This window comes from Coptis chinensis, chromosome 6 (assembly GCF_015680905.1).
Source record: "Coptis chinensis isolate HL-2020 chromosome 6, ASM1568090v1, whole genome shotgun sequence".
In the NCBI taxonomy this organism is placed as follows: Eukaryota; Viridiplantae; Streptophyta; class Magnoliopsida; order Ranunculales; family Ranunculaceae; genus Coptis; species Coptis chinensis.
This window is the reverse complement of record NC_141461.1, coordinates 26,498,588-26,509,610: the sequence shown is the minus strand read 5'-3', so window position 1 is coordinate 26,509,610 and position 11,023 is coordinate 26,498,588. Positions and strand designations below refer to the sequence as shown.

General features: G+C 36.7%; 1 protein-coding gene across 1 annotated transcript; it reads right to left on the bottom strand.

Moving 5' to 3' along the window:
- Nucleotides 1–9,409: 9,409 nt before the first annotated feature.
- LOC147492354 (uncharacterized) lies at nucleotides 9,410–10,762 on the bottom strand. The gene is made up of 5 exons (XM_086567480.1): nucleotides 10,687–10,762; nucleotides 10,336–10,574; nucleotides 10,052–10,261; nucleotides 9,609–9,701; nucleotides 9,410–9,520 (listed from the first exon to the last, which is right to left on the bottom strand). The coding sequence occupies exons 1-5, from the start codon at nucleotides 10,760–10,762 to the stop codon at nucleotides 9,410–9,412; spliced, it is 729 nt and encodes a 242-aa protein (XP_086423606.1).
- Nucleotides 10,763–11,023: the final 261 nt, after the last annotated feature.

The following is an 11,023-nucleotide window of genomic DNA, read 5'->3' as shown; positions in this document are numbered from 1 at the left end:
ATCTAGCAATGGTCTGTTGTTTCTTTGCACACCAGCTGATTAAATTTGAGCCAAAGTAGACACAGTATCCTGTAGTAGATCTTCTATCTATATGACATCTTGCCCAATCTGAGTCAGAGAAAGCTGTAATGTTCTGTGAACCTTTCTTGTAAATAATACCTTCTGATATAGTTCCCTTCAAATATCTAAGGATCCTTTTTACAACAATTAAATGTTGTACCCTTGGAGCATGCATATGTTGACATACATTATTAACAGCAAATGATATGTCAGGCCTTGTCCATGTCAGGTATTGTAAAGAGCCAACCAATGTCCTGTATTCTGATGGATCACTAAGGAGAGGAGTGGTTAAGTCAAGTTTTGTACTTGCTGAAGGAGAAGAGATTGGTTTGGTATTTGTCATTTTGGCTTTCTTGAGTATGTCATATATGTATTTGGTCTGACATAAGAAGATGGAGTCTTTGTTCCTGTGAATTTCAAGACCTAGAAAATAATGCAATGATCCCAAGTCTTTCATGGCAAAAGGAAGTTTTAGTTGCTCAATGATAAAGTCACAGATAGAGTTTGAACTTCCAATAATCAAGATATCATCAACATATACAAGAATAAGAGTGATATTGTTGTTGTGATGTTGAATGAAAAGAGAGTTATCAGCATGAGAAGGAACAAAACCAAGAGAGTATAAAGCTTGAGCAAACTTTTCATACCAAGCTCGAGGGGCTTGGTTAAGGCCATACAAAGATTTATGAAGTTTACATACAAAATTTGGTTTGGTTGGGTCAATGAAACCAGGTGACTGAGACATATAGACAGTTTCCTTGAGAGTACCATGGAGAAAAGCATTACTTACATCAAGTTGCTTTATTTCCAAATCATGTTGTAAAGTAATAGCAAGAAGAAGCCTTATAGTAGTAGGCTTTGCTACTGGACTGAAGGTTTCAGAGTAGTCAAGACCTGCCATTTGGTGATAGCCCTTTGCAACTAATCTAACTTTGAGCTTATCAAGAGTACTATCAGCTTTGTATTTTATCCGAAATACCCACTTGTTTCCAACAAGGTTTTGACCAGTATATGGTACCAAAGTCCATGTTCCATTATGAATCAAAGCATTAAATTCAGAAGCCATGGTTTCTCTCCATCCTTTATCCTTTATGAGTATAAGAAGTAGGTGTAGATTGAATGTTTTGGACTTGAGATAACACTGAAGCAGAGAGAGAATACTTGGGATTAGGTTTGAGAATACCACTTTTGAATCTTGTTGTCATGGTGTGATTTTGTGTAGTGAGATTTTGGCATGTCAAAGAAGGTGACTTGCTTGATAATGAAAATGGTATGGCTGACACATTTCTGTGTGAATGATTTGTTGAGGAAGAAGATATGTTTGTGACTGGTAAAGGATTTGATTGATTTACAGAGGTATTATGAGTAAGAGGTGTGTTTGTATAAGAATTTGGAGAAGTTACATTTGGTGAAGTAGGTGAAACTGGAGACATCAAAGTACTGTTTGGTGAAGCAGTTGATTCTATACTGTTTTGTTGAATTGGAATAGATGAAGATTTTGTTTTATTATGCAGAGGAGTGATGAATTGGGTTTGAGTAGTTTCTCTGCTGGGAATAGTAGTGATTGTACTAGAACTTTGTTGAAAAGGAAACTCATTTTCATTAAAAACTACATGTCGAGACAACTACACTTTTCTAGTGGATAAATCTAAACATCTATAACCTTTGGTTGTTGTACTATATCCTATAAACACACAAGGTTTAGATTTAAAATCAAGTTTGGAGTTATTGTATGGTTTTAACCAAGGATAACAAGTACAGCCATATACCTTAAGGAAGTTGTAATCTGGTTTTTGATTGAATAAAAGTTGAAAGGGAGAGATGTCGTTGAGTTTAGCAGAAGGCAATCTATTTATCATGTAAACTGCAGTTTGAAAGACTTCTACCCAGTATGTCATAGGAATGAAAGATTGAGCCATCAGAGTTCTTGAGGTTTCTACAATATGACGATGTTTCCTCTCTACCACTCCATTTTGTTGAGGAGTGTAGGGGCATGAGAAATAGTGTGTAATACCATTGAGTTTCAAATAATAATCAAACTTTGAACTTGTGAACTCACCCCCAAAATCTGTTCTTATGGATCTAATTTTGCAATTAAGAAGAGTTTCAACATTTATTTTGAATTGAACAAATACAAGAGTGAACTGAGATTTATTACTTATGGGAAAGAACCAGCAAAATCTAGTATAATCATCCACTAAACTAACATAGTATCTGAAGCTAGACATTGATGTAGTTGGAGAAGGTCCCCAAAGATCTATGTGAATCAACTGTAGTGGAGTGGCTGACCTTATTTTTGAACTGACAAAGGGAAGCTTGTGCATTTTGCCCAGTTGGCTTGATGAGCAGAAATGTGATGTAGCTTGTTCTTCAAGAGAGAGTTTGTTTATTTTGAGAACATTGGCGAGAGTAGCTTGAGCTGGGTGCCCTAACCTTTTGTGCCATATAGAGACAGGAGCTTTAACAGAGAGAAAAGATGTTGGCGGTATGCGAGAATTTGACTGTGCTTGAAAAGAAATAGGATACAGGCTATCCTTAGTAGGTCCTTGCAAAAGAATCTTCCTGGAGGTAAGATCCTTGACATAGAAAGATGTTGGAGTAAAAGTTAGAGAACAGAAATTGTCTAAGACAAATTTATGTACTGAAAGTAGGTTATGTGCAATTTTGGGAACATGCAAGATGTTGTTTAACTTAAAGGTATTAGTAGAGGTGTTGAATAATGAATTTCTAGAATGAGTTATTGACAAACCTTCCCCATTTCCGACCATAACTTTGTCAGCACCAATATAGTCAGAATGATGAGATATATTAGAAAGATCCGAAGTCATATGATTACTAGCTCCAGAATAAGCAAGTCATATGTTATCACTGGAGGTGTTGTTGTATGGTGTAGAACTATATGCTGCTGGTGCTGTAGAATAAGATGTTGATGGTACTGAAGAAGTGCTGGCCATAGCTGCATGTTTGGCAGGTGGATGTTTCCCAGAGAAAGCATAATTCATTCTATTATAACAGTTAATAGCAAGGTGCCCATATCTGCCACATATCTGACATTGAGGTCGAGTTGACATTGGTAGTGACTAAGAAGTAGTTGATGCAGAACTGGAAGCATTGTTATAGTTTGGGTTATAGTTATTGCCCTTGTAGTTGGTTGTTCTACCTCTACCCCTTCCTCTAAAATTATTGTAGACACCTCTTCCTCTTTGCCCATTCATTTGTGCTATTTGTCCTTGAACACTAAAGTTGTTAGAACCAGAATTTGATTCATACCCTTATTTGAATGCAGCAAAAGCATGATTTGTTGGTTCAGATAGAGTGCTTTTTTACCTTTCTTCAACTGATATTTCTTCACTTAGAAGAAGACCGTGAAGCTCATCAGTTGTTACTGGTTCTAATCTCACTTTGACTGAGGTAATAAATGGTGCATAATCAGAAGGTAAACCTTTGAAGATATGATATTCCAAATCACTATCAGAGATAGTATTTCCAGCTTCGGCTAAGCCATCTGCAATTTGTTTCACATGTTGTAGATATTCTGACATTGTAAGACTGCCATTCTTGACAACTTGAAGATTATCTTTGAGCTGATGAATTCGAGCCTTTGATACGGAAGCAAACCTCGATTCCAAAGCACACCATAGATCTTTTAAAGTTGGAAAACCAACAATGTATGGCAACAAGCTTTCTGATATTGTCACATTGATCCAAATTAGTAACATTTGATCATTTTTCAACCATTCGCTGTGAAGAGGATTGATAGTAGTTGTAGATACACCTTCGTTATCAAGAATGTATTGTGATGGACATGATAATAAACCATCAATATAAGGTAGTAGATTGAATCTTTTGAGAAATGGAATGAAAAGTGATTTCCAGGGTAGATAATTCTCGATTCAGTTTCATTGGAATGTAGTTCTGGATGTTTTGAATGTGAACAAGATTGGAAACAATCGATTGTTGGTTTTGACTCATTTGAGCAGTTTGTGATGAAAGTTGACCTTGAAGACTCATAATTTGAGCAACTAGTTTTTCAATTGCAATAGAATTTTGATTTTCCATGATTGAGATTTGAAAACTTGATTGATTGATCAAGATTTGATAATTGATAAACTAAGAAATTGAGTTTTGAGATGAATACTCGAATTTCAATTGAAACTAGATTGATGAATGATAACTATTTGAGTAATTACCTCAATGAAGAAGAAGATGATGATTAAAGAACAAGAACCACTAAGCTTTCACAACCGCCATTAATGGTGTCGCAAGACATTGGCTATGATACCATGAAAATATTCTTGGAAGAAATGAGACGATGGAAATAAACTGATTTCATTGACTTGACTATACAATGAACTTACATGAATCTATTTATACTCTACAACATTAGAGAGAGAATTAGAGATGCTAACAGAATAACAAAATCAGTTATAACTAATACACTAGCATAACAGAAATTAGTTATAGTCTTTGTTGACTTATTTGCTGACTAGTCTGCTGACTGGATACTTGATTATTCTCCTTAATATAAGGTACATTTTATTCATAACGTTACAAGAATCGGTGCCTAACACACATATTGCATACTAGTAGTCTTGTAGATCACGCTTCTTGGCTTCCAAAAAGCCATGGCGCCACGTGTGGTTTGATCTTTGGGTTTAGGCCAAATTTGGGCCTAATACCATCACTACAACAGAGCATGGTTTTAGCAGCGCCATACCCCATCGCTAAAGGTGCTTTTGAGCGTGGCAAAAGATCTGTCGCAATGCACCAGATGGCGTTGCAAAGGCGTGGCTAAAAAGTGCGTCTCAAATACTCAAATGCAACGCCAAAAGTGGCGTGGCAAATGTTCCTAGTTTTGTTCGCGGCCTATGGTATTGCTAATACACTAATTCCGTTGCTACTTTATTTATGAAAATTAAATTAATTGTAAATTTATTTCAAACTATTTGCAGCGCTTGGCGTCGTAAAAGAGAGCTTGTAACAACTAGGATGGCGTTGCAAAAATGATACCTTTAGCTGCACAACTAGGCATCGCAAAAGGCAACCTTTTGCTACACTATTTCCGTTGCGGAAAGTTTGAATTTTTAGCTATACATTTGGCGTGGCAACAGACGTCCATAAATTTAGCGACACACCAAGTGTGGCAAAAAGTGTCTACGTTACGGTAGAATCAAATCTTTTAGCTACACCAAAATTGTTGCGAATGATATAAATTCCAGAAAAGCACACACTTTATTTGGGACGCATTTAGCATTACAAATGGTGCAATTCATATATATACATGTACATTTTCATTTACATAATCCTGCTCAAAACAATTTTTATAGAACACAGTAACCCTATAACAATTCACCACAAATCATAACAAAATGAATTTCATTACTAAACCATTCAATACAAAAGATCTTAAAGAATTCACATAACTATTTTTTGCGAAAAAACATCGTCTCACATAATCTTAACAACGTTCAACTAAATTAGACGAATTATTCAAAACTAAAATTCCACAAATAATGTCTATAATATGCTAATTTGAGCAGCATCCACTCGGAGCTTCTTCTTGATTCTACTACTTCTGGCGACCAATCGACCAATCTGGCATAACAAATTAAAAAAAAAATCACGTAAGTAAATTTATTAGAAACATTAATAAACCTAATACACACTCAAGTTGACAATGCATGTGAAACTATGCACCTCCTATATGCGTAAATTGGTGCCCATAGCCAAAAGCTTAGAAAGAACTTATCAAAGTTATAACTCGATCACATTCATGAAGGTACAGATCAAATAAGAAGACAAAAATAGCAAAAAACTAATAGATTTTGAACTAAATTGTACATATAAATGCCAAACCATTAAAAAACCTCGTGTCATAAAGTTATCACCAATGAAACAATAAAATAAGTAAGGCTAAACATCAAGTAAATCAAGCAAACAAGCTCAACTACAAAAAAGCGGTTCAATAGATGGCATAGTCAGATGTAAAGGTATCGACCAACCTATAATGAGATTTTTAACCCCCCGCCTATGATTTAGGAGTCAAGAAGTCCCCGCCCGGCTATTCCTTCTATCCCTTGCTCTTGTTTAACAGAGCGGAATATCCTTTGTCCTAACCTTTATCCTTGGCTATTCCTTCTATCCTTTGCTACTATTTAATAGGGAGGCTCGGGGAAAGAACCTAAGCACAAAAAACACTACCGCGAAAAGGAACAAGGGCGCCCGAGATGGATAGGCTAGGATCGGGAAGCTCAACCATCAACAAAATGCTTTCGAAGGAAGGTTTGGGGGCTCTAGAATAGCGTTTAAGCCATATGTGTTGAACCAACTCTTTTAAGGTAACATATGAGACCGATCAAGTGTAGGAATTAGTCTTTGGAAATTGACCCTATCTTTTCTTCGGAAGGGAAAAAGTTGTTTGGCCAAACCACTATCTCTTGATTGATCGATCATACACTTGCTTTTCCAGCGTGCTAGTTCTCTTGATATTCTTTCTACAACTATAGATTTGGAGCCAATCGGGTATGACCGTGTGTCAAACTGTGTCAGCGGGAGACGAAGGAATATTGGTGATTCTTTCCAATGAGAACTAGGCAAAGGCCCCATATGCTTTGGGAAACCATTAGAAAGTGCAAAGTTGAGAAACATGACCACATAGGAGGTCGCTGCTGCCGCTTCAGTTGCAGTTCGGAGAAAACTGCTATGTCCGAAGTAGAAGAGGCGGCAAAAGCTGATGCCACGGGGAGAGGCTGCTTGCTGCTCATGCATGTTTCGGAATCGTAAACCGCTCCTCGAAGTTGGCTTAAAGATCGGCCGATCATTAAAAGTTAGTTCCCTGCATGGACCCATTCTTACATTTGCACTTTCTATTTCATAGTTGATTTCCATCTTAGTTCTTTATATCGTAGACCATTTATATCAAAATTTACAACATATGTATACTTCCATCTGCCCAAAATGTCCAACAGAGTACAGTTACTCAAAAGTTATTTTAGTTTGCAAAATAACTTCTACTCTCAGACAGAAAATTAGATGATTTATGGCAATCCTATCAAAGCTAAAAGTAAAGACCAAAAGTAAGCATCTCACTCTTACCAAGTGATGTCCTAGTGTACTTTCAGAAGAAAAATCGGTAGACATTACACAATCATGTCCTCCATAACATCAAGTGTCCTTCCTCTAATGCAACACCACACTCATTGAGTGCTTGCTTTCTTAGCAGCTCAATGAGTTGTAAATGTATCTCGATACTCTGTGAAAGTTGGTCACAAAATGTCAGATGCAGGTTGAGGATTGCAAAGGAGAGAGGATAAAACTAGAAGGGACTTGAATAGTGTCAGCATATGTCTGCAGACAATAGGATCATCTGAAGGCATGGCTTTGGATAGAACTAAACAGGAAACAATCAGGACCTCCAACCCATGAATTTTAGTTAGGCAATGAGTGTTGATATTTATTTGTGCATGTGACTACAGCATGAACCAAAAGTAAGAAGCTATGAAGCACGGACACTCGATCGCGATTGATCCTAAACCAGCAGAGACGGTTGATCGATGAAATGGAAACAGAGCTAGAAGGAGGGTCAAGAACAGACAAGCGAAGCCTTTCTATCCAACACCCACACTTCGAGCAAGCGCTCTCCTCCATTTCAGCCTTAATAATTGGATCGATAACATGAAAAGGAGCTATCTGTTCAAACAAATTTTAAAATTGAAAGTGTGTATCTTTGAAAATGCAAAGATAGCGGACCTTAATAGTTATGATCGACCAGCGAACAACCCTAGATGCACTATTGGTGGACTAGAACCGCAAAACATCTTGCAAAGCTTTTTTAGCTTGTGATCAATAGCGAAGTCTACATCTTATTGATCAACTATGGGTGCCTTTGAAATCGAAAAATCTAGCGGATCCACAACACTAGTTACCTAATTGGATGATTATCACCAACCACCACCTAGAAACTCTCCCCGGATAATAATAACCTTCCTCTTGGATGCCCAAATAAAAGCGGCAACCAAAGACTGCTCTTTACACGGTAGCAAGTGCGGGGTTATCTTCAATTCTAAGATCTCTTCTAAACCATACTATACTACTACTGTTGCTATTACCACCACCACCACCTAACAAGTCCACTTGACATTTTTTTTTTTTCTCTTAGCAACTCAAACCCAAGAAAACAATCTCGTATCAAATCTATGTTACGGTCATGCGGTAATAATTACTATAGACTGTGAAAGAGAAGTTTTAGGACTTATAACAAGATTGCTTTTTCTTTTTCTAGTATGGTTTAGGCCAATAAATGTATGGGTCATAGATTCGCTCTTATCCCCTTGAACTTGTAATGTTTTTATCCTTATTCTAAGTAAATTATTACTGCTTTGTGGTCGAGTGGAGAGTGGGATTATGGTGAAATTTGTCAAGAGGTACGCAAAGGAAGCAGAGGGGGCGTAAGCCGATGCAGAGGCAGCACAAGCTTTTGCTGAAGCAGCAATGATGACACTAAAAAACAGAAATACGCCTAACCTTTATCCTTTGTCCTAACCTTTATCCTTCGGCTATTCCATCTATCCTTTGCTATTGTTTAATAGGGGGGCTCTAAAAAACAGAAATACGCCTAACCTTTATCCTTTGTCCTAAGCTCGAGGGAAGGGCTGGGCTTTAGAATATCGTTTAAGCCATGCATATTGAACCAGCTCTTTTAAGGTAACATATGAGACCGATCAAGTGTAGGAATTAGTGCTAGTTATCTGACGTCTTAAAGGTTCAGACAAACCAAGCTTTCAAGGAATTATCAATGCATCGATGTGTACACCTAATTGTCAATCATATATCCCTAATTGTGTGAAAAAAGAAAAAAAAAACCCAATACATCATTAACAGAAGATAAGATACCAATATTTCTTACTTGCTTAAAGTTTTCAAACCACCGTACCATTGAGAACCTCCACTGAACTGTAGCATCCAAGCCTCCATCCTAGCTTGAACGGCCAAAACCTCTTCCAATTTAGTTCTTTGGGATACCATTTCAACAAATGAGCTCGTCATTACGTTTTTCACTTCCTCGACCCCTCGTCCTTTGTACTTCCTCTTGACCTTGCTCCTTTGCACTTCCTCCTCTAAGTGAATGGATCTCATCCTTCTAGCTGATGGTGGCATGACACCATGCCCAAGGCCTTTATAATATCCAGATCTTACACCCAATATGTACTAAAAATTTCATCCTCCGTCTTTGGCTCACCACCCTACGCTTGGACTCAACTTTAAGTTGTTGCATCCGGTTCTTTGTAAGTTTAAACTAGGGATAAATATATGAAATTAAAGTGCAATGGTAAAAGCAAGTAAGAGTCATTTAACTTACATAATTTTCTTGAGTTACAGGAATAGTCCATCCCTTACTACTAAAGTGGGTTCGACGGTAGAATTCAATCTTTCCCACAGTTTGTTGGGTTTCAGAGTCGCGCTGAAAAATATTTGAAAATGCATAATTTATTTTAAATAATAGTACATAACTCCAAAGCAACATAAATTATGTAAATAAAAAATAGTACCGATTCCTCAAAGAAATGTAGAAATGACTTTGAACCAGCACAATGGTTTGTTGAGAGCTTTTGCCGATTACTTGAATTCTGCTCGCTAATTTTCTGAAGTAAAATGAATATTGTATTACAAGTTGTATTTGAATCATATAATCATATAATCAGTGGCTCATTGGACTCAACTTTAAACTAAGATGGAATAGATGCAAAGAGCTGCATTATTGCCTAATCTCAAGTCAGGAGGAAAACAAAAGGTCTTAGCCTTAAAAAAAAAAAAATTAGAACAATCCTTTCCTTGGAACATAGCCAGACTACCACGTACTTCAACCTCAAAAATATAATTATATCATCTTCTAGATTTTCTTAATTTCCTCAAAACACATGAAACCAATCACAACAACAATAACCAGCCAACAATAACCATTTAAAGGAGACCAATAAGTAAACTATCATACCTTGAAATCTTCCCTTCGAAACCAATCACAGCAAGCATCCCATTTATCTTGTGCCACGCCACCATAAGGATTTCTTCGTGCCACTGCATCATTTCCAAAACGTTTATAGTGCAAGTGAAGAAGACACCTATATCCTCTTAAGCGCTCCCCTAATATCTTGTCCACGACGTACTTCACATGTGGAAGTTGCATATCCACATCAAACTTGTCCTACAAGAAATGCATTACAAAGTTACAAGGAATCATTCTGATATGCTATGCAACTAGAATAAAAACTTTATTACCTTAATGCGATCACGTAATGGTCCTCTCACGTCCTCTTCCACTTTATCCCAATCACTATCTGTAAGAGGTCCATGTTGTCGCGCTACTACTCCAATCTCCCTCACGAATTGAGTACTCCACCTTCCCACAGGTCTTGCATGATCTTTGTGGATCTCTATCCTAGGTTTTTGACCAGTAGCAACTTTGTAATCAATGAGTTTCTTATTCATAGCCTTGCCTCTTTTTTTCTTAGTTGGAACTGTTAACAAAAACATTCATAAAAAGAAGAAAAAGAAAAGAAAAAAAGATGCCTAGTCTTTTATTATTGAACTATCCAATGCATTAAATAAATCAAAATATAATCTTATTACCAATACTTGATGTGTTCACTTCGCTAACGGTTGAAATTGGTTGCGCCCTCACTCGTCGAGTTACACCTGGCGTCATAACTATACATGCAAAACTTAAATTTGATAAAAAACAATTTATATCAAATGGCACATAATCTAAATACAATAATAAAGCACATTAAAAGTTATATATAAAAAGATTAATATAGCATTAAAATGGAGAGTTTCAATTCTTAATATATAAGCATGTACCTGACTTATTAGCACGAAATAGATCCAACAACAAAACTATCACTTAATGTAATGCAATCCAAACAACCTGTCCTAGCTAGAATATGCTTTAACGCTTAATGTGAAT